Source organism: Colobus angolensis, unplaced genomic scaffold (assembly GCF_000951035.1).
Source record: "Colobus angolensis palliatus isolate OR3802 unplaced genomic scaffold, Cang.pa_1.0 Scaffold81, whole genome shotgun sequence".
Lineage (NCBI taxonomy): Eukaryota > Metazoa > Chordata > Mammalia > Primates > Cercopithecidae > Colobus > Colobus angolensis.
Genome location: NW_012121932.1, coordinates 8,142,828 through 8,168,128, shown reverse-complemented (window position 1 = coordinate 8,168,128; position 25,301 = coordinate 8,142,828). Strand labels below are relative to the sequence as shown.

General features: G+C 47.4%; 1 protein-coding gene across 1 annotated transcript; it reads right to left on the bottom strand.

Annotated features, from left to right (window-relative positions):
• Positions 1–12,850: 12,850 nt before the first annotated feature.
• LOC105502803 (chromosome unknown open reading frame, human C1orf115) lies at positions 12,851–22,128 on the bottom strand. Its single transcript, XM_011929465.1, has 2 exons — positions 21,263–22,128; positions 12,851–15,380 (listed from the first exon to the last, which is right to left on the bottom strand). Exons 1-2 carry the CDS (start codon positions 21,569–21,571, stop codon positions 15,261–15,263), a joined length of 429 nt encoding a protein of 142 aa, XP_011784855.1. The 5' UTR covers positions 21,572–22,128; the 3' UTR covers positions 12,851–15,260.
• Positions 22,129–25,301: the final 3,173 nt, after the last annotated feature.

The following is a 25,301-nucleotide window of genomic DNA, read 5'->3' as shown; positions in this document are numbered from 1 at the left end:
CACCATGCTCAGCTAAACATTTTTCATTTTTTTAGAAACAGAGTTCTTGCTATGTTGCCCAGGCTGGTCTCGAATTCCTGACCTCAAGCAATCCTCCTACTCTGGCCTCCCAAGGCACTGAGATTACAGGCTTGAGCCACTGCACCTGTTTCCTCAATAGTGCTCCAGTGGGCTTTCTCTTTTCCATTGCTCCTGGACCACCCAAGGCCTCTTCCACTCCTTCCTGCTTCAGCTATGCCTACCCCAAGCCAGCCTATTTCCATAGCAGTTAGGGGGATCTTTTCAAACCATGGAGTGGATCCTACTGCCACGCCTCCCCCTACTTAGAGCCTATCAAAAATTTCCCCTTCACTTCCCCTCACTGTCAGTAGAGCCTACGGGAAGTGGGGAGGGGACACCTTCACTTCCCACTCCCACTTCCTTCCTCTCCCCTCTCCAGTGAAACTGGTTTCCCTTCCCAACCACTCTGAGCTCCCACCTTCCTGAAGGCACTGAAGGCATCCCTTCTGACAACCTTGCAGCTCTTACCTCTGCCCCAAGCGCCTGCCCCAAGGCTTCAAGTCTTCCCACAGGCCTCCCTGCCCATCCACAGGAGGCTAGGGCCCCCTCGTTTGCTTCCCCATAGCAGTTGACTATTCATTTGTCTTTTATCCTTGGTCTGCCCCTCAGTAGGAGGCAAGGAGGCAGGCACCATGGCCCTGGTTGCTTGTGCACTGTCCCAGCCTAGTGACAGGTGCAGAGCAGGTGTCAGGTCACATTTGTTAAATGTCTGAGTGATCAAATAGGTGAAAGAATTAGCCAGGCATGGTGGTGCATGCCTGTAGTCCCAGCTACTCGGGAGGCTGTGGCAGGAGCATCCCTTGAGCTTAGGAAGTTGAGACCGCAGTGAACTGTGATTGCACCACTGTGCTCCAGCCTGGGTGACAGAGACCCTGCCTCAAAATAAATAAGTCAGTAGGTGAAAGGAATTGGTAACGAATGACGCTATAGAGCCAAGCACACTTCTTTGACTTTCCAAGGTACAGTGTCATGGTGGGTTAGGGTAGGGCCCTAAGCAGACACCCACATATTGGACTTCAGGCTGGCATAGAGCCCCAGAATTTGTATGGGAGCTTGAGTGCTGACTTTGTGGAGAGAACCCAGCATCGGCCATGCCAGCACCTCCTCTCTGTGCCATCTGTGTTTGTCCGTCCTTGTTTACTACAAGAGATAGGAACAAAGCGAAAGTAATTTTCCTACTCACACACCCAACACTCAACACAAAACACTTCTGAGACCAGATGTTCCCCACACACTAAGCACTTCTCCGGTAGACACCAGCTGAGTGTCCTGTAATTCAATTTGGACCTGAGCCACCTGGAGTCAGTCAGATCCCTCAGGTTAAGGGACCAGTCCTGCCAGACTGCCTCCTACTTCAGACACCAATCCCAAGTGGTAGGTTGTCATCTATACTTCTGATCAACCAGCTATAAATCAGAGTTCTCATGACCTGTTCCTTAGGTTAGGTTAATATGCTGGGCTGGCTCACAGAACTCAGAGAAACACTTATGTTTACCAGTTTATTATCTTACTAAAGGCTACAGTAAGGATACAGATGAATAGCCAGATGTAGAGGTATATAGGGCAAGGTCTGGAAAGGTCTCAAGTGCAGGAACTTCTGTCCCCAAGGAACTGTGATGTGCCACCCTCTCAGCACATGATGTGTCCACCAGCCAGGAAGCTCTCCGAACCTTGTAGTTCAGGGATTTTTTTTTAGTTTTATTTTATTTATTTATTTTTAATTTCAACTTTTAGGTTCAGGGGGCACACGTGCAGGTTTGTTACATTAGCATATTGTATGACGCTAAGGTTGGGTGTAATTGATCCTGTTAGAGAAATACAAATCAAAATCACAATGAGATACCATCCCACACCAGTCAGAATGGCTATTTTGTTCATTTCTAATTTTTCTGGGTATATAGTAGGTGTATATATTTATGAGGTACATGAGATATTAATATTTTTGATGCAGGTACACAATGCATAATAATCACATCAGGGTAAATGAGGTATACATTGCCTTCAGGCATTTTTTTTTCTGTTTTTTAAATCATTTATTTTATTTTTAAAATTTTAAGTTCTGGGATACATGTGCAGAACGTGGAGGTTTGTTACATAGGTACACATGTGCCATGGTGCTTTGCTGCACTTGCCAACCCATCTAGGTTTTAAGCCCCACATGCATTAGGTATTTTCCCTAATGTTCTCTCTCCCCTTGCCCCCCACTCCCCGACAGGCTCCCATGTGTGATGTTCCCCTCCTTGTGTCCATGTGTTCTCATTGTTCAACTCCCACTTGAGTGAAGTTCAGGGATTTTTATGGAGGCTTCATCACATGGGCATGATCAATTATTAACTCGATCTCCAGCCCCTCCCTTCTTCTCAGAGGATGGGTGATGGGGCTGAAATCTCCAAGCTTCTAAACATGACTTGTTCTTTCTAATGCCCAGCCCATATCTAGGAGCCCATCAAGAGGTGCCTCATTAGAACAAAAGATGTTCTGATCCCGCAGGAAATTATAAGAGTTTTAGGAGCTCTGTAACAGGAACCAGGGGCAGAGACCAAATACACATTTCCTATTATATCAGTACTATGGTTTGAATGTGTCCCCTCCAAAATTCAGGTGTTGGTAATGTGATGGTATTAAGGGTTGGGTCTTTTAAAAGGTGATTGTGCCATGAGGGCTCCTCCCTCATGAATGGGATTAGGACCCTTATAAAGGAGCTTGACAGAGAGTTCAACCCTCTTGCCCTTCTGCCTTTGGCCATGTGAGGGGACAGCCTTCCTTTCCTCTGGAGGATGCAGCAACAAGGCACCATCTTGGAAGCAGAGAGCAGCCCTCAGCAGACCCTGAACCTGCCAGTGCCTTGATGTTGGAATTCCCAGCCTCCAGAACTGTGAGAAGATAAATTTGTTCTTTATAAATCACTTAGTCTGTGGTATTCTATTACAGCAGCACATGTGGACTAAGACATCACAAGATCTCATTCACTCTTCAGCAGATGGACACAGAGCCCCTGCTCCACGCCAGGCTTCATTGAAGGCATGAGGATTCAGCAGTGAACAAATCGGTCTCTGCCCTCACAGAGCAGACATTGGAGTTGGGAGAGTGAATCTGCAAACAAGGGAGCAAACTGATAGAGAAGTAAGTACAGACAGGGTTGGTCGTGAGCAGGGGGCTGTGAGGGAGTCACACCTCAGATGCGGTGGGGCTAGGGGTCAGGTGAGTTCGTCGCTTTGTCTGCTTCAGTGTCCTCGTCTGTGAGATGAACTAATGAGCGTCTCCCCCCTTAGGGCCCTGCCCTCCTGTGTTCAAAGTCCTGTAGCAGTGCCTCATCCCACTCTGAGCAAGAGCCAAGTCTCCACACAGCCCATAAGGCCTGCGGGACGGCCCCATCCCCAGCTCCACGCTGCCCAACCCAGCTCCCTGTCCCTCTGCTCCTCCTGGGCATCCTGCTGCTCCTCAGTCAGGCCAGACAACACATGGGACAAATGCCATCCACGTCCGGACCACATCTAGGGCAGCCCTTGGACAGCCCCTGGAACTATAGCTGAGGGTCCCACCCTTGCTACCCATACACACTTTCTGAATGCTCCAGTCTGGGCAAAGGGTACCTGAGTGCAGCAGCAGGGCTGTTGGAGCCGCTTTCCCAGGGCTGTGAGCAGTGACCCAGGGAGACTTCCCTCACAGCCTGCTTCCTTGTTCCTGAGCAGAGCTGTCCAATGGAAGTACCCGGAGCCCACACACTCCCTACAGATCTTTATGTTGGACATAAAACAATGAACAGAGACTAATGTTGCCCTAGATGTACAAAGCCTCCTATAGAGATTTGTACTGTTTCCTTTCTTGCCTTCTTTCCCTCCTTCCCTCCCCCAGCCAAGCATGAAGCACCCACTATATGCAAACATCAGGCTGGGGCCAGTAGGGGAAACCTCATCTGTGAATAGGTAATTCTCGTATGCAGCAGAATAAGACAGGGGCTGAGAATCAGGACACACACCATGCTCCCGGGGCCAGAGGCTGATTCATTCCAGCTGCTGAGATCAGAGAAGGTTTCATCCAGGAGGGGCCCTTGCTTTGAGAGAGAAGCAGAATTTAAAGTGCAGAGTGGGGAGGCTAGGATGAAGGCCAGGGGTGGCCTCTCCTGGCCAGTCCTGACCGTTCTGCCACTGGGAACCTTGATCAGGAGGGAGCCCAGAGCAGAGAAGGTGGTGGAGTTGGGAAAAACAGCCACGGGACCAGCAAAACAACTCAAGACACCTATCCTCAGTGGGGCAGAGGCTGCTGGGAAAGCGATTCCCATTGTTTTTGTTTCCTTTGTTGGGGGCAGCATGAGAAGAGGCGGCAGGCCTGATATTGTCAGAGTGGCCTTGGGAGCTGCTTAAGAAGTCAAGAGGGAGCCCAGTAGGAAATGGCCCTTGTGAAATGAAAGACAATGATCCAAAAAAATGAGAGGTGATTTTGCTAGAGGCAGGACAGGAGAAAACACCTCAGACTCTGCGTACCAGAGCAGGGAGGGACGAATGTACCATCTACTTCAACCTCACTGTTTTGCAGAAGATGCCCAGATTCAGTCAGGTGGGTGACTGGTTCGAGGTCACACGTGACTGATTGCTCTGCTGACTCCCAGTATAGTGCTCAGGTTGCTTCCTGGGCCTGAGAAGAGGCAGAAAGGGAAGCCCTAAATGCTTTCTCTCTGCCTCCTGTGTCAGCTGAGGATGGCTGCAAATTCCCAGCTAAGCAGGAGGACTTGCCCAGGTGTCGGGGATGACCTCATGGCATAGCTCCTCAGCAGGGCCTTGAGAGGAGGAGGCTACTGCCCCACCGCTCCCTGGCCTTGGAGTTCAAGGTCTCCTTACGCTCCCTGCCAACCAGCATCCATGGCTCTAAAGCTCAGGCTATCTAGGAGGTCTGGCTCCAGTCCCAACCAATCAGGAGAGCAAACAGGTAATTGTCATGCACGTCTGTGTGAAGAGACCACCAAACAGGCTTTGTGTGAGCAACATGGCTGTTTATTTCACCTGGGTGCAGGCGGGGCTGAGTCTGAAAAGAGAGTCAGCGAAGGGAGATAAGGATGGGGCCGTTTTATAGGATTTGGGTATTAGGTAAAGGAAAATTACAGTCAAAGGGGGGTTGTTCTCTGGCGGGCAGGAGTGGGGGTTACAAGATGCTCAGTGGGGGAGCTTTTTGAGCCAGGATGACCCAGGAAAAGGAATTCCACAAGATAATATCATTGCGTAAGGCAAGGACTGGCCATTTTCACTTCTTTAGTGGTGGAATGTCATCGGTTAAGGCGAGGCAGGGCATTTGCACTTCTTTTATGATTCTTCAGTTACTTCAGGCCATCTGGGTGTATAAGTGCAAGTCACAGGGGATGCGACAGCTTGGCTTGGGCTCAGAGGCCTGACAGTAATTATTATTATTATTATTATGATAACAAACAGGTTATTATTTTATGCTTGCAGCAGAAGGCACCTCCTTTGTAAAGGCTTCTGTTTGCCAAAGTCAGTTCATGACTGAGGCACACACCACTGCCCTCTCCCTGCCAGCCTCTGGTCTCCCACTCCAGCCACACTGTCGCTTCCGAGTTTCTTTCACCTTTAGGATCTTGCATCTGTAACTACCATTGCCTGAAACCCTCTTCCTCTCCCACCCTTCTGTACTTCCTCTGCCTGGGCATCACCTACTCATCCGCAGGCCCCAGCTTGGACACCCATTCTTTTTGAGAAGCCTTTCCAGGATGGGGTGAGGTGCCCTTCCTAAGGGCCCCCTCAATCCCTGCTTATACATGCTCATCATACTGGATTATAGTTGCCTGGAAGTGTGCAAGACAAAACACACCGAGTTCTTTCTGTGGGTTCCACGCTTGTGAGAATTCACTCACTCCATCCTGTTGATGGCTCTAGGAAGTGATATTATCCCCATTTGTCAGTTGGGCAAACTCATCAGAGATGTTGAGCCTCTTGCCCAAGGTCACACCATGAGTTGTGGAGGCAGATTCCACAGAGCCAGTGTGGTAGACAGATCAATGTGCCACCCACATCCTCCTTCAAGCGAGGACTCTGCGCCACTTGCTGGGAGTGTTGTCAGCAGACAACTTCGCAGTGCAGAGCCCCTTCAAGGATTGCCGCAGCAACCCAGAGCTGCCTGGCCTGAAGGTATCTCTGTCCCAGGGCAGCTCATCCATCAGTTGATCAACGTCGTGTATAATTGTTACTGGCAAAAGGGGTCTTGGATTTTGTACAGGAAGGAATTCAAGGCAAGTTATGGGGTGGAGTGAAAGAAGCGAGTTTATTGAAATGACTCCATTACAGGGTAGGGTGTCCTCAGAAAGCAAGCAGAGGAATGTCTTTACGTTTTTCTTATGTGGGGCCTTCCCTATGTCAACACTAAGCTAAGCTGTGCCTACATCCAGGTGTACTGATAGCTTGAGAAATTTTATTGTTTTATTGATTTAAAGAAAACTATCCTTAACATTTTAGTGTATTAATACATTAAAGTATAAGAATAGTTATCTTGAAAGCATATATTGAGCATATATTGTTATGGGTATTGGGACATCTGAACTTTCTGTTGTAGGAGTTTGTCCTCAAAGGCATTATCAAACTGTTTTCTTGGCTGTAAACATCTTAGGATAGGTCATGACTGGCAAGGAAAGTGTCCTGCTAGTTTTAATACAGATTTTCTTTCTTCTTTCTTTCTTTCTTTTTTTTTTGAGATGGGGTTTCACTCTTGTTGCCCAGGCTGGAGTGCAATGGTGCCATCTTGGCTCACTGCAACCTCCACCTCCTGGGTTCAAGCGATTCTCCTGCCTCAGTCTCCTGAGCAGCTGGGACTACAAGCACCTGCTACCACCCCTGGCTAATTTTGTGTGTGTGTGTGTGTATTTTTAGTAGAGACGGGGATTCACCATGTTGGTCAGGCTGGTCTTGAACTCCTGACCTCAGGTAATCCACCTGCCTCAGCCCCCCAAAGTGCTGGGATTATAGGCATGAGCCACCATGCCTGGTTGACAGAGTTGATTTTATTTATTTTATTTTATTTATTTATTTTTCTGAGATGGAGTCTTGCTGTGTTGCCAGGCTGGAGTGCAGTGGCACAATCCTGGCTCACTGCAGTCTCCACCTCCCGGGTTCAAGCGATTCCCCTGCCTCAGCCTCCTGAGTAGCTGGGACTACAGGCACACACCACCATGCGTGGCTAATTTTTTTGTATTTTAGTAGAGGGGGTTTCACCATGTTGGCCAGATGGTCTCGATCTCTTGACCTTGTGATCCACCCACCTCGGCCTCCCAGAGTGCTGAGATTACAGGCATGAGCCACCGTGCCCGGCTCCAGAGTTGATTTTAAAATGGTGTCACTCTGGCTCTCTGAGGCCCATGCTTCCCTAACATAATGGCCAGGCCATCCCATTGCAAGTCGGGTCAACCCTGAAGGGCCATTCTGGTTTCAGAGCTCCTGGTGGGGTGGGCTGCGACCTTTGCTGGGTCTGCACTGCAGCTCAGTTTCTCCCCCTGTCCAGTCCTGCTTCCTTCTCATGTGGGGTTGATCAAGGCACTCCTGCTAGTCATCACCCTGTACACTAAACTCCAGCCCTCAACAGAGAGTCTGACACTGGGACTCACAGCCATAAGGGCTCCCTCCCTTCTAATACCTCCCAGTGGAGCAGGCCCAGCATCTAGCCTGAGACCAGCACACAGCAGGGGCTCAACTGTGTTTGTTGAATAAGTGAATAAATACACAAATGAAGAGACTTTCAGAGATTAAGGAAGTGCATATTTGCCTTCCAGTTTGTCATAATAGCTATTAGTAAGTATGTAGCCATCATGTTTGCAATGAGCAGTGACAGTGACCCCTTTGCACCTCCTCAGGGCCCAGGGGTTTTCCCATTGATCCTCAAACTGCCTGTTTGTCCTGTGCACCCTCGTGCGCTGGGGAGCTGACAGGACTTCTTCCATCCCCTGTTACAGATAAGGTGGGTTTGGGTGTCCAGAAGCAAGGCCATAGGCCGACCAGAAGGGGAAGTGAGTTCAGGGCAAAAATTGAGTCCCTCCTTGTCAGGGCTGACTGGGAGAGATCAAAAGCTACACACAAACCCTTTCTTTCCCGCTGCCTTGAACCAGCCCAGGCTCTGTCTTCTCCAGCCCTCTCTCTCCGGCTATTCCTGAGCCACAGCCCCCAACCCAATTCTCTTGCAGCTCCTGCTGCCAGGTTTGCTTTCCAGCAAAGGGAAAGTTGGGTCTCCAATTTTTCTGGAAGGAGAGAAAAATACAAATGGATGGGGAGACAGGTTGTGTCTCTCCTCTCCTTTCCCTCTCACCTCCTTTCCCTCTCACCTCCTTTCCCTCTCACCTTCACTGTTCTCCTTTCCCTCTCACCTCTCACTCCTCTCCCTCTCACCTCCTCTCCCTCTCAGGGAGGGAACACCCTGGTTCCCTCCCTGTACTCTTCCCACCACCCTGCCCTACCCCTAGCTCTCAGACCTTTTTCCTGTCCTCCCACAGGTCAGAGGCAGCTGACTTTCTCATTTGAGGATCAATGAGAAAACCCCTGGGCCCTGAGGAGGTGCAAAGGGGTCACTGTCACTGCTCATTGCAAACATGATGGCAACATACTTACTAATAGCTATTATGACAAACTGGAAGGCAAATATGCACTTTCCTTAATCTCTGAAAGTCTCTTCATTTGTGTATTTATTCACTTATTCAACAAACACAGTTTGTTGCAGGGTCAGTTGCAGAGGCAGAACACTTAATATCCTACGGGTTAGGCTCTTAATGCACTTCATCGTTAACCTTCCAAATAGGCCTCTGAAGTAGATGCCATCTACTTTGCAAATGAAATTCAAAGTTGAAGAGCTTGTCTGAGGTCACACAGATACAGGATTAGAAGCCAGCTGGTCCAATGCCAACACTGTTCCTATTAGGCAGGTGGCTTCCTGCTGCCCGTGGAGCCTCGAAAGGTGACTTCTGTGCCCCTGGGGTGAACAACGGAGGGTTGCTTCATCAGAACAAAATTGCAGCCAGTGGGAATAGTTACTGCAGCTGCAGAAATCACACCAAGGAAGTGTGGCAAAATTGCAAAGCAAATTCAACCCCATTGACTTGGGAGTCACACACCCCTTCACATGTTTCCTTCTGTGTTTTGACCATGGCAAATCCACAGCTAAGCTATCTCATCATCTCAAAAATCCAGAGTACAATGTCAGCACCTCAAGTCTTTATTGGAGTCTTGCTAACTATTTTGCTTACATAAATGCAACGAGGAATGCATGTTGGATATCATTATATCTAAAGCTTTCCCTTCCTTGTGGTCATTGGAGGTTAACAGGAGTGTGAGCCAAAGCAGCAAAGGTAAAAAGCCATGTTCCCGTAACTCTGCCTGCCAGCAGAATTTCACGAAGCCCCTGAATCTGTGACATGCAACTCTCTGGAAAGATGCCCTGAAGACAAACTAGGATACAGCACAGGGCACCCCCATATCTCCTGCCTGAGTCACTACATTCCTTAAAAGATAAATCACCATAGTCCTTGCTGTTTCCTACACATAACATCCCCCAAACAAGCAATAATAGAAGATTATGGTTTGTTCCACAGTCACTTCACATTGTGCTGTAGAAGACCTCAAATGATCTAGCAAACGTCCATCACCATATATCTGGGTGGTGGAATTACCAACGGTTAGTGGTTACACTTCTGTTATCTGGAGCTAGATGTGATCTTGAACCCAAACTTTGATGTGATTTTGCAGCTACTTAACCTCCACCACCTGCATATAAGCAATGGGCTGAAACACTATGCTGGAGCAGCCTGACGGGACCTCTCTAAAGGGCTGCTCCTCAGCTTTAAGCCTCAATCTAGAAGATTTCCGTATAAAATTGACTTTAATGCTTTAAAAGCTTGATTTTTTTTTCCTTCAGTTGACAGGAGCTTGAGAGGAAACGGAAGGAAGAGGCAGCTGAAACTGACAGAAAGCGCAGTCTTGGGTCCTGATTTCAGCACTTCCTGGCCAAAGCACCAGAGCCAAATTCCCTAAGTTTCTTCAACTGCAGTTTTATTATCTGTAAAACAGAGATAATCGTAACAGTATCTACCTCATTGACACTGTTACTGAGAATGAAATGGAGAATAAAATGCTGCTAAACCACCGAGCACAGTGCCTCGTGTACCTACTGAATGTTCATTTATTTTCATTTTTTTGAGACTGAGTTTCACTCTGTCACCCAGGCTGGAGTACAGTGGCACTATCTCGGCTCACTGCAACCTCTGCCTCCCGGGTTCAATCGATTCTCATGCCTCAGTCTCCGGAGTAGCTGGGATTACAGGCGCCTGCCCCCACGCCTGGCTGAGTTTTATATTTTGAGTAGAGACGGGGTTTCACCATGTTGGCTAGGCTGGTCTTGAACTCCTGACCTCAAGTGATCTGCCCACCTAAGCCTCCTAAAGTGCTGGGATTACAGGTGTGAGCCATCGCACTTCGTCCCTACTGGATGTTTAATGCATCTTAGTTCGCAGTGATCATGAACATGCCCCAGAACTGGGACCAGGGGAAGCAGATGGGGTTCTATTCAGGGGCTTGTGGGATTCTATGAATGGCTCATTGCTTTATCAAAATGAAAACACTGAAAGACAAATTCAAGTCTGATTTTGTATAGGAGAATGATAGCTGTGAAAATATTGTATAATTACACACTTTTTTTCTTCTTGACTCTAAGAACTCAAAATGCAAAAATCATCATCCTTGCCAGAAAGCATCTTTGCTTCCAAGCTCTGTGACCATGGACACGATAATAATACCATGGAATTAAAGAGCAAGTGAAAGGAAGTGTGAACTCTTCAGCTCTATTTCTGTCTGGTCCTTTGGCTTGGATTTATTTTTATGTCTGGTTTGAACTAGATGCATCTGTTTAGAGCCTTGTCAACAGGTTATGCAAGAGGAACTACCTGAGAAATACTTTTTTAAAAAGCAAAGCCCATCCTCAAGGTGCTTTATTCTAATCCTAGTTTGTGTCTCCAGATGAGGCTGAAGGGTAGAAAGCATGAAGCATTTCGAGTTGGAGATTTGGCCTGAGGCTTCCAGCAATAAAGCCTTTGTTCTGCCTTCCTCCGTGGGGTGGCTGGTGCACTCAGTAGGCTCAGGCACACAGCCCTGTTGATCAGAAGTGATCTGCTTTTCCTTCGGCTATGATGTTCCTTGGAGTGGTTTGGCTCAAAACCAACCTTGTCTCTAGAAAAAAAATAATAAACACACACCCTATGTAGTTTTTATTTTCCCACATTTCCCCATGAATGGTCAATGCAGTAGAGATTTTTTTTCACTCAGGAACCATCTGGGTTTTTGGCAAAACCATGGAACCTCTCAAATTGTGTGTGTGTGTGTGTGTGTGTGTGTGTGTGTGTGTGTGTAATTACAGAATAAGCTTCTGCGATGATCTATCAAATGTTCAAAAACATTCTGGAGGTGATGGCATCATTGAGTTTACGGGGTTTCACCATGTTGGCTAGGCTGGTCTTGAACTCCTGACCTCAAGTGATCTGCCCACCTAAGCCTCCCAAAGAACTCAGTTCCTCTGTACTCCTGAAGTCAGGGGCTGGAAAGACATCACGGGTGCAAACCCCATAACCACAGCTGCCTACATCTAACACTGCAATAACTGTTTCCTGAGGCCACAGCTGTTTGCTGCCAAGGAAGACCACCATTCCTTGGAAGACTACTGGAGGATGGAGGAAGTGGTCCGAGTTCAAGCCCTGCCTCTGGCTGCTTCTTGGTCACAGATGCTGTTGGGACTTCTCTGACAAGACACAGGTGATGGGCAGAGGGGCAGCAGAGATGACTCCAAGGTGGCTGAAGACACAGTGGTCCCTCTCTTCTGCTTTGCTGTAAGCCTAACAGCAGGTTGAGACCAGTGGGCCCTGATGGCTACCAGGACCACTCCTCTCCTCTCCACCTTCCCAACCTCCAAGACCTACTCTGTCACTTCTGTGAGGACTCAGCGAGCAGGCAGACCACATGTACGCAGTGCAGGGTTGGAACCTGGCAGGGCCCCTCCTCTGGCCCAGCCTCCCACTTGGAGTCCCACTGGCAGATGCAACGTGCAGCAGGCCCCCAGTGGCCAGCATTTCCCAGCTGAGGCAGAGGAACAGGTGCACTGGAGTTTTCTCAGCAGCCTGTGGGCAATGCAGCTCCTGTCCCCATGCTAGGCTCTCTAAATCTGAGCTGGAGGTTCTGGAAATTTTTTTTTTTTTTTTTTTTGAGACAGAGTCTCACTCTGTTGCCCAGGCTGGAGTGCTGTGGTATGATCTTGGCTCACTGTAACCTCTGCCTCCTGGGTTCAAGCAATTCTCCTGCTTCAGCTTCCCAAGTAGCTGGGATTACAGGAGTGTGTCACCACACCCAGCTAATTTTTTATATTTTAGTAGAGATGGAGTTTTGTCATGTTGCCCAGGCTGGTCTTAAACTCCTGAACTCAGGCAATCTGCCCGCCTCGGTGCTAGGATCATAGGCATGAGCCACTGTGCCCAGTCCATTTTTTAACAAACTCATGAGCTGAGGCTCCTATAAGTCAAGGCCTGTTCTGCTGGCTTAGAGAGAACTGTCCCCTTTAACACACATGCAGAGTTCCCAGGTGAACTGGGGTCTCTCTCTCCCCTGGGTCCTTGGGGAGCACCTGTGGGCTCCTACTGGTTCCCAGGGAGGTCTCTCCCGACAGGTCATCACCTGCTATGCCAAGCTCTCAGTGTGACTGGACTCCAGGAATCTCCCTCAGGCAAGGCTAGAAAGTGAGGAGCTGGGAACCCTTCATGCCAGAAACATTACATAAATTGAGGCTTTTATTTACATCATAGGACAAGAAAAGGATACAAAAGAAGTCTCTTGGTCAAACACATCAAGTGAAAGCTCTAAAACTCAATACTCAGTAAGGTGTGGGCACTGATACTTAAAAAAGAAAAAAAGAGACAGAAAAGGTAAAAAGGTAATCTGTGACATGATCCAAATGCTTACACTCCAGGAACTGAGTAAGAGAAACCCAGGGCAGTGCTGTCACAGAGAATGACAGCTCAGGCTGAGTGATGTCTGAGATTCATCTTCTGTACCCATGAACCTGACTCGCAGGACAACCCCTAGGAGGTTTTGGCTTTTGACATTACTGAGTTAATTCTTAACCAGATTCTTAAGAATTTCAGGGCCAAACAGGCTTGACTATACAGTTTTTCCAATTTGGGGGATGGGAGTGGGGAAGTTCTTCCTGGGACAGACTCCCAGGCAAGGAAAGGCCCCAGCAGCTCTGTCCCCTGCCCTGGGCTCTGCCTCCATCTCCCCACAAGGAATTTGTGGGCTGCTTGGGGCTCGTCAGCAGCCCTCACAGGCTCTCACTCTTTTTCTCACTCACTATGCTTGGCTTTTTCTTCCACTTATGTCTCTCTCTCCCTTTCTCCGACACCCAGTGTTGTGGGGCAAGCTATAATGGTCTCACGTGTGTGAAAATGTGCCGTATCCACCTTCATCATCTGGGCTAAAACCAGATCACTTGTTTCGCTTTTCCTCACAAATATTAACAATGCAGGAATTGGCTCCCAGTGAATCTTCAACATGAAGTTGAAGCTTCAGGAAGTGAAGTGCAGTCTAGCGTCACAGCTTCAACCTTCTCCTCTACCCCTTCTTTTTTTCTGTCTGGGCTTGGCCGGGCTTGATCAGAGAGCATGAGTGTTGAGGCCTCCCTTTTATGTCTTGGGACAACATGTAGGTGCTGTCACTGATTCTGCAGACTGTTGAGCAACAGCCTCTTTGGATTTCTGGATATTCTGGAAACAAAGTCAGAACAGTGGCCTATCGGGGGGTTGGCAGAGGGGTATGGTAAGAGGACCTCCTTTTTTTCATCTCCCTGTTCAGCGTCCCATGGCAGTCCACAGGTCATCCTTGGTGGGTGTCAGGCCCAAGACCCATGCCCACCCTACCCTTTGAATCCAGGTGAGATGAGGTCAAACTGGGCAGCACAGAAGAAGAAAAGATGCTACAAAGACAACCAATGAGTTCATGGCCTCAGGGGTTTTAAGCACCAGCCCTGGCCACCCAGCCTCCCTTGTCCCTACCTAGAGGCACAGGCCCAGCCTATCTGAACTCCCTCACACTGATGCTCCAGAACTGGTTCCTGGATGGCCAACTTCTCTCTTCCAACATCCTCTTGCCTCATTTCCATTTTCTTCACATCTGTCTCCTACTTACTGGTTCCTTCTCTAAATCTGTATTTTCATTCCTGGGTGTTATGTCTCCCCCCATCTCTCTCAGCCCCTATGTCCCACCCAGGACAAAGCACTCTTAGTTGGACTGGCGGAGAGGAGCTGAGCCAATGGCGGGAGTGCGTTGATGGTGCTAGTAGGCCCTGACCGCAGCCAGCCACACCTTTGCAGGGACTCTGGTCGCCGCAAACATGTGGCTGGGCTGAAGTGGGCAATGCCAGGCACAAGAGCCCTCCCGAGTGGTCCCTCGGCCAACCTGTCCCAGCCACCCAGCCTGCGTCCAATTTTGCCCTTTTTCCTCCTTCCTCGCCGGCTTCACAGTCATGCAGGGATGGGGTAAAATGACAAGCTTTTATCTACTTTAAACAGTCATGCCACACTGCCAACACAGTTTCCAAAGCATCAAGAGATCTTTTCTTTCTTCCTTCTTCTCAAGCCTGTAATTAAACTGGTGACAGAGTGGCAGAGGAAGGAGATCGGGGAGCACGACTTGAGGAATAAACAGCTCCTTAGCTGCCCTCAGAACTGAGGCAGCTAAGGAATGTGAGCGCCTGTCAGCCTACGACCTTTCAGGAGAATACAGCAAATCATCTGACTCCAGTAACATCCTCTTCCTCCCCTCAAGATCACTGTTCTGCTGCACACCCACACTGCTTGTATCTGTTGAGTGTCGGCTTCCGCCCCAGTGCCTGCCACCTTCACGTGAAGGCTCTGGCTTTAGCATACTAGCTCCACTCCCAAACCTAACCTCGGATGAATTCGCTGCAGGATTGACCATTGGATCCACATGTGACCGAGAGATGTGAGAAGCTCAGCAGATGGGCAGGGATGACTCATTCATCATACTAATGTGATTCAACAAAGAAAGGCATGTTTTCTCTTCCAAGTATGTTGTATGTTCAAGTCTGAGATGCTCCAGGATTCACAAAGTTCCCACAGCAGGGGCTCCCATTCACTCTGGTGGCACCTGCCGCAGCAGCTCCCATTAGCGCACAAAGGATACCACGCTGGTGGCTACTGCAAACGGGGAGGAGTAGGCTGCAGCGAAGCCTTGCAAGCCGATGACCACGTAGCGGCATCCTTTGATGATGACCTTCCCGACATTCTAGTTTTAGGAATAAAAGAGAAAAGCAAAGGATTAGAGTAGGCAATTTTTAATTCTGCCATCTTTCATGAAAAAAAAACAAAAAAAAACATGAGTCACGGTGACATACATAAAGATCATTTTTCCTGATTGTTCCATGACAAATCAGCAAGTTACCACATTCCCACATCTCTGGTGGAAGGTGCCCACCCCCAGCCTAAGAATATGTGGGGGCTCACAGCAGACATCATCCCCTTGGAAAGTGCTTTTAAGCACAGCTTATTTCCAGATAATTCAAAGACCTTCTTGGAAACAGCAGTAAGGCGGCTAATTCTAAAACTAAAGCAGTTTTGTTTTGTTTTTTTAAACCAAAGATCATTCCTCTTCTCTGTTCCAGCTAAAAATTACTGGACCGTCAGAAGGCTGGGTTAAATTTTTCTTTCTTCACCTTATCTGAAAGCCCATATTCTCCTCCCTCTACCTCAATGGCATGTTTCTGTCTGACCCACACGTCTGTCCCTTTGTAGTCTTCTGCCATTTTCTAATTGCTATATTCATATAAGTCCAGCATTTCCAATACCATTATAAGCTCCTTGACCGTCAGGCTTGGGCGATGCTTTCTTGGTAACCACTCCTCCTATTCCTTTTCTACAAGGCTCGATAGGGGACATTCAGAGAATGTCAGGTGCTAGACAGGGGACATGTAAAGGGCTCAAATGGGATTGCAACAGAAAAATTAACACCACCACCACCATTTATTGCATGGCTGCCCATGGTCTTCCCCTCCCTACCTCAACTTCTGTCATCACTCTTGGTGACATCAATGTCCATGCAGACAACCTGTGCCTTAGGCCACATACCTTGTCTCTCAGTCCTTTCACTTTTCCATATTACCATAACCACTCAGACTGGTTTAACTTAAAATTCCTGATCACAATCACAAATCTCACCTTGACTTCCAACACCACCTGAAAAACCTCCGTATCTGTCCAGTAGGATGAATTTCTCTCTCCCCTGGGTACTGCCTCATACTTTTCCCTTCTGAAGCCTCCCCACTTGTAACACACACCAACACACCCAAGTCTCCATACCTTCATGAGATGATCTCACTTCATCTTTCACAGAAAAACAAAACCAAACCCAGACATCATCAGGGAACGTGCTCACCTTCTATCACTCTCTATAGCCCTGCCTGTGTCTGCTCCTGGCTTCTCCCACGTTGTCTGTGTTACAGTGGAGAAAGTGGTCCTCTTCCGCCAAGCCATTCCCTTGATACTTGCTGTTGGTGCCTTCTCCCACCTTGATCTTGGCTTTCCCTTCTCCAGCTCCATCATTCGCTTTCTCTCCATTGGATCCCATTAGCTTACACACATGCTCGGGTATCACCTTGACTCCATATTCCTGCCCCAGTCTCTGCCCTCCATCATGCCTAGCCAGCCAAAAGAGCCAACCACATATACTGCCTCCATGTCTGTACTTCTTATTCCCTCTGACTCCTACCCCAACCCATGCAGGGACTGTCTGGTCATGGCCATCTACAACCCCCATGCTGCCTGACCCAATGCACACTTTTCTGTCTTCTTTTCCCTGACCTCTCAGCAGCTTTTGATATACTTTATGAAATAATCATCTGGCCTCTTTGATTCCATATTCTTAGTTCTCCGCTACCTAAATTGGGAAGCTCCTCCTCAGCTTTCTTTGCTAAATTATCCCTTCTAATGGACTTTAAAATGTTGGTGTTCTTTAGTACTCAGTCTTGGGTCTCTCCTCTCTCTCTTTCCCTACAATCTCTCCTTAGATGGTCTCATCCATTTCTAATGACTACAAGTATCTCCTAGATTTAAAGAACTCTTCAGTTCAGACTCAAGCATTCAATTCATTACTTGAGATCTCCACTTTTTGAAGACTCCACAATTCCTCTGGCATGCACTCTCCCTTGTAGTCCTAAGTACATAAACCTAACGTGGATTGGCTACTGGTATGTCCCTGGTGGCCTTTGTCTATCAGACGTCAATCATTCAAAGCACAGAGAAATTACATCTGTCCACATTTATATATCTGGCTAGAGGCAGAGCTGAAATTCAATCCCAAAGAAATCTCACTTCAGGGCCTATGACCTTAACCCCCATACTCTATTTCCCTTTTTAAATAAAGGCAATATGTAAGCTTCTAGTTAACTACTCATGGCCTGGGCTTGAATTCCAACTCTATCACTTACTTAATTTCCCATGGCCTCAGTTTCCTCACCTATACAATGGGAATATTTAGTAACTACCTCATCGGGTTGTTAAGAGGAGTAAATGAGATCACACAAGGAAAGCACTGAGAACAGGGCCTGGCACAAACTGCAGGCCATATAAGTGCTCCCCAATGTTAGCTATTATTACTGCTAAATAACATCTGCTTCTTTTTATTACATAGCAATTTAGGTTTGTGGTGGTAATACATAAACCCAAGATTTTTGTTGTCTGTTTGGGAAAGTTTGTTAAGACTATAATTTCCTATGACTTCTGGTTTACTTGAGCTTTTTTTTTTGAGACCGAATTTTGCTCTTGTTGTCCAGGCTGCAATGCAATGGCGCGATCTCAACTCACTGCAACCTCTGCCTCCCAGGTTCAAGCGATTCTCCTGCTGCAGCCTCTCAAGTAGCTGGGATTATAGGCATGCACCACTGCACCTGGCTAATTTTTTGTATTTTTAGTAGAGACGGGGTTTCACCATCATAGTCTGGTTTCCAACTCCTGACCTCAGGTGATACACCTGCCTCGGCTTCCCAAAGTGCTGGGATTACAGGCAGGAGCCACCGCGCCTGGCCAAGCTTTCAATAGTTTAAATTACAGGGTCCCTCACAGTAACAGAAGGAGGGCAGGGACTCTGTTGTGCTCGTTACTGTATCCTGAGCATGTAGAAAGAGGCTGGGTTGTTTCCTTTGGTACCTCTCCCGCTAAATGAGGAGCTTTGTGAGAACCAAGTAATGTCTGTGTCTTCTCCAGACACTGCTTTCCTGGACATTACTCTGTTGATGTGTCAAAGAGACACTGGGTTGGGGCAAGCGCATGTGTGGGTATGTGATGTTACTAAGAGATACACTCCTCTAAATGTGTGGTAATAATCATTGGGAGAATTTTACTTACATGTTTGAAATAACAAAAGAAAAACATATTTTCTGGGAACAAGCTTAACAATCAAGAGTGACCCATTATAAACAAGATCAGAACCACACAATTGCCTACATTAAACGTGACAATTTTGGTATTTGTACATCCATTTTGCTCAGCCAGTTACACTTTAAAAGTTGCTTGTCACTTTGTCTTTGTAATTTAGGAAAAAGAAATCTACTAAAATAGTTCATTAAATGGAACATTGTCAAAAACACAGATTTGAGAAATGAAATGCAAAGAAACATAAAATATCTCTCAACCACTATTTCAGTGTCATTTGAGTGTGCATTTGGAATTCTTTGATCTGAGTAGAGCTTTCTACCCAACTACTCTCTCAGAGGGGAGCTGGGGTCTAGGGGAACAAAGAGGGGTTGCCTGCTTTATTTCTCCATGTTTGAGCCTGGTGACCCTCTCAGTTGGCTCCAAGAAAGTAGAAGCTAGTCACTCTTTTGAAGGGCAGAAAGGAGAGATCCAACCCTAACCTGACGATGTCCTCTCACCTGACCTCCTGGGTCCACTGAACTAGCGTGCAACACTCTAGAGCTTTCATGCCCACAGCTGGGCTTGTGATGGCCCCTCTACCTCAGATGACACCACTTCTCTAGCCACTGAAATCTTGGTTTTTTCATTTGTTTTAGTTAAGGCAAATTCGCACAACATAAAATTCACCATTTTAAAGTGCGTACAGCCCAGTGGCATTTAATACATTTACAATGTTGTGCAACCACCACTTCTATCTAGTTCCAAACATTTTCATCATCCTCAGGAAAAAACCCCATTAAGCAGATGTGCTCCATTCCTCTTTCCCCCAGTCCCTGGCAACCATCAATCTGTGTTCCATCTCCATGTGTTGACCTATCCTGGGCACTCCATACAAATGGAATCATATGCACTATCCGTGATCTTGTGGGTCTTGCTTACTTCACTTCGCATAATATTTTTAGAGGTTCATCATGTTGTAGCATGGATTACTACATTTCCTTCCTTTTATGGCTGAATACTATTCCATTGTATGTATATAACACCCTTGTTTATGCATTCATCCATTTGGGGACATTTGGGTTGTTTCTACCTTTCAACTATTGTAAATAATGCTTCTATTAAAATGTGTACATAAACATTGATTTGAGTACCTGTTTTCAATTATTTTGGTTACATCCCTAGGAGTGGAACTGCTAGATCACAGAATAAGTCTACACTGAACTTTTTAAGGAACTCCCAAATTATTTTCCATAGCGGCTGTCCAATTTTACATTCCCACCAGCAATGTACAACGGTTCCAATTTCTCTACATTCTTGCCAACATTTGTTATTTGGTTTGTCTGGACATTTTTTGGAGTAGCCGTTCTAGTGGGGATGAAGTGTACCTACTTCATACCACTTCACTGTTATCTGGTGAAATCTTAACTCGTCCTTCTGTGCCCAGTGTTCATGTCACCACGATTTGAAAACTTCCCTGCCTTTACAAGCTCACCGCTGAGGAGTGAACTGCCTGAGCTCTGTGCCCTGAAGCCCCCAGGGGTGGTGCCCAGCTATGTCAGTGTCTTCCTGGGAGGCTATGCCCTTCTCTAGGGCAGGGCTGCCCTGTCTTTATTTTCGCATCGCTACTGCTCAGCACAATGCCTGACGCATAATGAGTGCCCCCAAAATATCTTCAAGTCCTAGTCCTTGAGCTGAGGTTTCTGCAGTATCAGTTCACCAGTGGAGAGGGACATGATGGCTTCTTTGTGCTCAACTGGGACCCAAAGCACAGATGATTCGTCCTAGCGGGGCTCTAAGCCAGAAAGACCCAACTTTACAGTTTTACCCCTGCCAGTGTTCTGCTCCAGAAGCTGCTGACATACCTTTAAAGAGGCTGATAAACCTAAGCTCCCAGGCATGGAGACGGAATGGCTTCAGGTATAAGAGGGCACTGGGTGACACAGATAAGTGGACAATAAATCAGATGAGGCCCATGGCCTTTGGCCAGGACACAGTAACTTCTGTGACTTTATTCTGGGTGGCCTCGTCCAGGCCAGGAGAGCTTCCGGCAACAGCTTCAAGTGCTTCCAGGCAGAGACACCTGGGAACTGCATCTGGGCTTTGATTTCTGAGAAGGAAACTGCCATTTTCTCCCACATTCATCCTTCCTAACCCCATTTCCCTGAGACAAATGGCAGAATGTTTTGAAGGCCCCAGAGTACACTGATGGTTGGCTAGATGAGAAAAACAAATTAAACAAGCGCCTATTTATGTATTTGTTGCGCTCCCAGGCCCTGGAAATAACCTTGGGAATATTTGGGAGAATAACCCAAACATTTCTCAACTAATGGGATATCCTGGAGAGGATGTTACTGGAAAACAGATACACTGGGTTGCAATTTCTTTCTTTCCACCTGGGCCAACCTTCTCCAAGTCACCTGCCGTGCTCACGCTTCAGTATTCCCATCAGTAATCAGGGACACTGATTCCTGATCTTACATAAGAACCACCTTGGTAGGAGCCCCTTGAGAAATGTTCTTAAGCAGCCAGGAGCGCAATAGCAGGCAAAGAGGGGACCACCCAGCGCAACCTCCGATTTAAGTTTCTATCACGACTCGCAACTCGCGGCTCGCCTCCCGCGAGGGAATGGGAGCGGGGACGGAGGGGGTCGCAGGTGCAGCCCGGAGAAACTGGGTGAGTCGACGGTCAGGACCCGGCTCCCGCTCCCCCGCGGGGCACCACACCCGCGCCCCCCGGGCAGTGGCGGCGCAGGGCCCCTACCTTGCCGTACTTCTTCAGCTTCCGCCGGCACCGCTTCTTGGGCTGCTCGCTCGGCCCCGGCTCCTCCAGGGGCTCGTAGCGCTCGGGCAGGTGTGCGAAGTGCACCCTCCGCGCGCCCCGGGCCCCGGAGCCCCGCTCCACCGCCGCGCTCGCCCCGCTCTCGGCCGCCGCCTCCGCCTCGTCGGCGTACTCCAGGTGCTCCAGGATGGCGGCCGCCTCCTCGTCCCCCTCGGTCCTCCCTCGCCCTCGGGGCCCGCGGCGAAGGAGGCTGCTCTCCGCCTTGCTTCGGAGCCTAGCTCCCACCGTCATGATGCCGCGGCCCCTCTGGCGAAGGTCCTAGCGCGGAGACACCAACCTTTGCTCCCCGCCCGCTCCTCCGCCCCAGCCCGGACGGGGCGGGGGATTGGGGGCCGCAGCGCCCCCTGGCCGTGGGGCCCGGGATGGCGGCGACTCCGCTCCGAACTGGCCTCCGAGGCGGCGGGTGCGCTCCGCCAGCCCCGCCCTGCATCCCACCTGCCGGCCAAAGGGTGCAGACTACAGCGTGCACTGCATAATGAACATGCAAAACAACTTCAACTGCACTTGCTGCGAAATTAATGACCGCAAATAATAGGACTCCATCTGCTCATGTTCAAATTAGCAACGATGGTAAATGATACTAGAGATCACGCTAAGTGCTAGGGAGGGTATGGCGAGATAGTCACGGTAACAGGATTCGTGGGAGTGCAAACTGGTGGCAAGGTTTTGGAAAGACGATCAGAAAATCTTTATCGTGAGTCTGGAAACGTCCGTATCCTTCTAGGAAATATTCGGAAACGCAAGACAGTATGTCCACGGTGTTCAACGGTCTGACTCAGTGAAAAAGTGGAGCAAACCAACAGGGAGAGGCAAAGGAAATTCTGGTGCAGACATGCCAGCATATGGCGCAGTCATTAAAATCATGATTTTTCAGGAATATCTCTCTGTGAGATAAGCATTCTCAGTGTACTGTGAATCTCAGCAAGCTGAGAGTGCCCTATTTTCTTAAGTGGGTAAATGCCTTTGAATTCTGGCTAATGTAGAAATAAGGGCCGGAAGCAGTGGCTCACGCCTGTAATCCCTGCACTTTGAGAGGCCAGGGGGATAGCTTCAGCCCAGGAGTTCGGGAACAGCCTGGGCAACATAGTGAGACCTCCATCTCCACAAAAAAACAAAAAAGCAAAAACAAACAAACAAACAAAAAACATACAAAAAATTAGCCAGGAGTGGTGGCGCGCACCTGTGATCCCAGCTATTCAGGAGGATTACTTGAGCTTGGGAGTTTGAGACTAGCCTGGGCAACACAGGGAGACCTTGTCTCTATAAATAGAAAAACAAATACAAAAATTTACCTGTAGTCCCAGTGAGGTAGGTGGATCACTTGATCCTGGAAGGTGGAGGTTGCAGTGAACTATGATTGTGCCACTGCGCTCCAAAGGGGGTCGACAGAGTGAGATCCCATCTCAAAAAAATACTTAAGTATAAAATAACATAGATTGTTAGTTATGCTAATATTGTAACATTAAAGTTTGTGATTAAATTTAAGAATAATGTGGATATGTTGGTATAAGCACATACAATGTTTATGACAATTTAGTTCACTAGGATGCAAAAGAAATCAGTTTTGTGATTCCAACTTAAAATGTGAGCCAGCATGGTGACTTTCACCTGTAATCCCAGCAACTCCAGAGGCTGTGGTGGGACGATCCCTTGAGGCTAGGAGTTCTGAGCAATACCACATTTCTAAAAAAGTAAAAATGTGTGGCTGGGTGTAGTGGCTCACACCTGTAATCCCAGCACTTTGGGAGACCAAGGCGGGTGGATCACCTGAGGTCAGGAGTTCGAGACCAGCCTCGCCAACATAGTGAAACCCTGTCTCTACTAAAAATACAAAAATTAGCCAGGCATGGTGGCATGTGCCTGTAGTCTCAACTACTCAGAAGGCTGAGGAGGAGAATCACTTAAACCCAGGAGGCAAGAGGTTGCAGTGAGCCAAGATCGTGCCACGGCACTTCAGCCTGGGCAACAGAGTGAGACTCTGTCTCAGAAAAAAAAAAAAAAAAAAAGTAATCAAGTAATTGATTTACACTTTAACTGTTACGTAATAAATAATGGCATATTTAATCTTATAAACATATAGTCTTTATATGTAAAATAGTATATAAAATTTATATCCAATTCAATTTCAGGTGAAATGCATATGAAAATAAATTTAACTTACCTTATTTATAACAATCACTTAGAGTTTTGTTATAGAATTGAAGTACTTGAAAAGAAAGTCAAATATTAAATTTGTAAAAGTTGCTTGAAACGTTTAGGAGAATTAAGTAAACAGTAAAAGTGCCTCCTTACAGTAATTGTGAAATTTTATAGAGTTTGTAAACAGTTTAAAACAGTATGCAATGTGAATTTAAAAGGTTAAGAGAAAGTAGATTTGTTGATTTGTAACTTTGGCAAAGCATCTATTACTTTATAAACAAACAGAGACCCTTATAGTCCCTTATCTGTGCACAAAACCGACCTCAAAGACCCCTAAACTGCTTATCAAATGGTGATATGGTTTGGGTTCTATGTCCCCACCAAATTTCATGTTGAATTGTAATCCCCAATGTTGCAGGTGGGGCCTGGTGGGAGGTGATTGGATCATGAGGGTGGCCCTTCATGAGTGGCTTAGCACCATCCCTTTGGTGCTGTTTTCGTGATAGTGAGTGAGTGAGTGAGTGATCGTGAGATCTGGTTGTTTAAAAGTGTGTGGTGCGCACCTCCCCCTTCTCTCTCGTCTTCCTGCTTTGGCCATGTTTGCCAGTTTCCCCTTCACTTTCTGCCATGATTGTAAGTTTCCTGAGGCCTCCCCAGAAGCAGAAGCCATCATACTTCCTGTATAGCCATCAGAACTGTGAGCCAATTAACCCTCTTTTCTTTATAAATTTCTCAGTCTCAGATATTTCTTTGTAGCAGTGCTAGAACGGACTAATACAAATAGAGATGAAGGTAGAACATCCATGGCCCTAAAATGTGTTTTTGTCAGTACAAAATACTGTTCAAATACCACAACAACATTTAGTTTGCCTTTAAAGGCAAAACACTAGAACAATTAAAAATTGATCTCCAGATTAAGTCTCTATAACGAGTGAACAAGCAGAATTTAAGGAGATATAATCAGAAACTGTCTTTATGTTGCATTCCTTTGTCTCTCTACAAGTTATTCTGTGCAGAGAATGAATCTCTTGCTCCTTGGCGAAAACTTAGGCAGTTCTGTACTTTTTCTGTTCACACAGAGGTAATAAGTCCCAAAGTTGTAAATATAGTCTTAATTTACATAATCCTAAATCATATAATGTTCAATTCTATATAATACTCAGAACCTTGAACTTGATTTAAAGTAAATCCTCTCTCCTTGCTCAGGCAGCACCTGATGTAGGTGTGTACCTGTGTGCGGTGGTGGTGAGGGAATGGGGACTGGGGAGAAACAACAGTTTATCTTCTGTTTCCCCTACCTAGGGTTTCTCAGTCTCCCAAGCTTGTAAACTGGTTTCTGACTCTTCCAGGGCCAAAACAGAGAAGAGTGCAGAAAACATCTTCCATCACTAGTATTGCCCGAGGCGTTGTCTCACCCACAAGGCCTACCAGGTGTTTGAAGCTGGTTTTCCATAGTTCTTTACAGGCCCTCACTGGAAACATTCTACCCTACTGGTTATGACTCAGCAAATACCCTTGAATCCCTGATCACCTATGCCTTTCTCAATCTCCAGGGGTCCTGTGGTTCCATGCCAATGCTATGGTCTGAATGTCTCTGTCATCCCCCACTCCCCAAATCCATGTGTTAAATTTCTAACCCCAAGGTGATGGTATCGGGGGTGGGAGGCCTCTGGGAGGTGATTAGGTCATGAAATGGAGCCCTCATGGGACTAATGCCCCTATAAAAAGAGGCCCGAGAGAGAAACCCCTCACCCCTTCTGCCATATGAGGATGCAGCAAGAGATAGAATCTGCTGGCACCTTGATCTTGGACTTCCCAACCT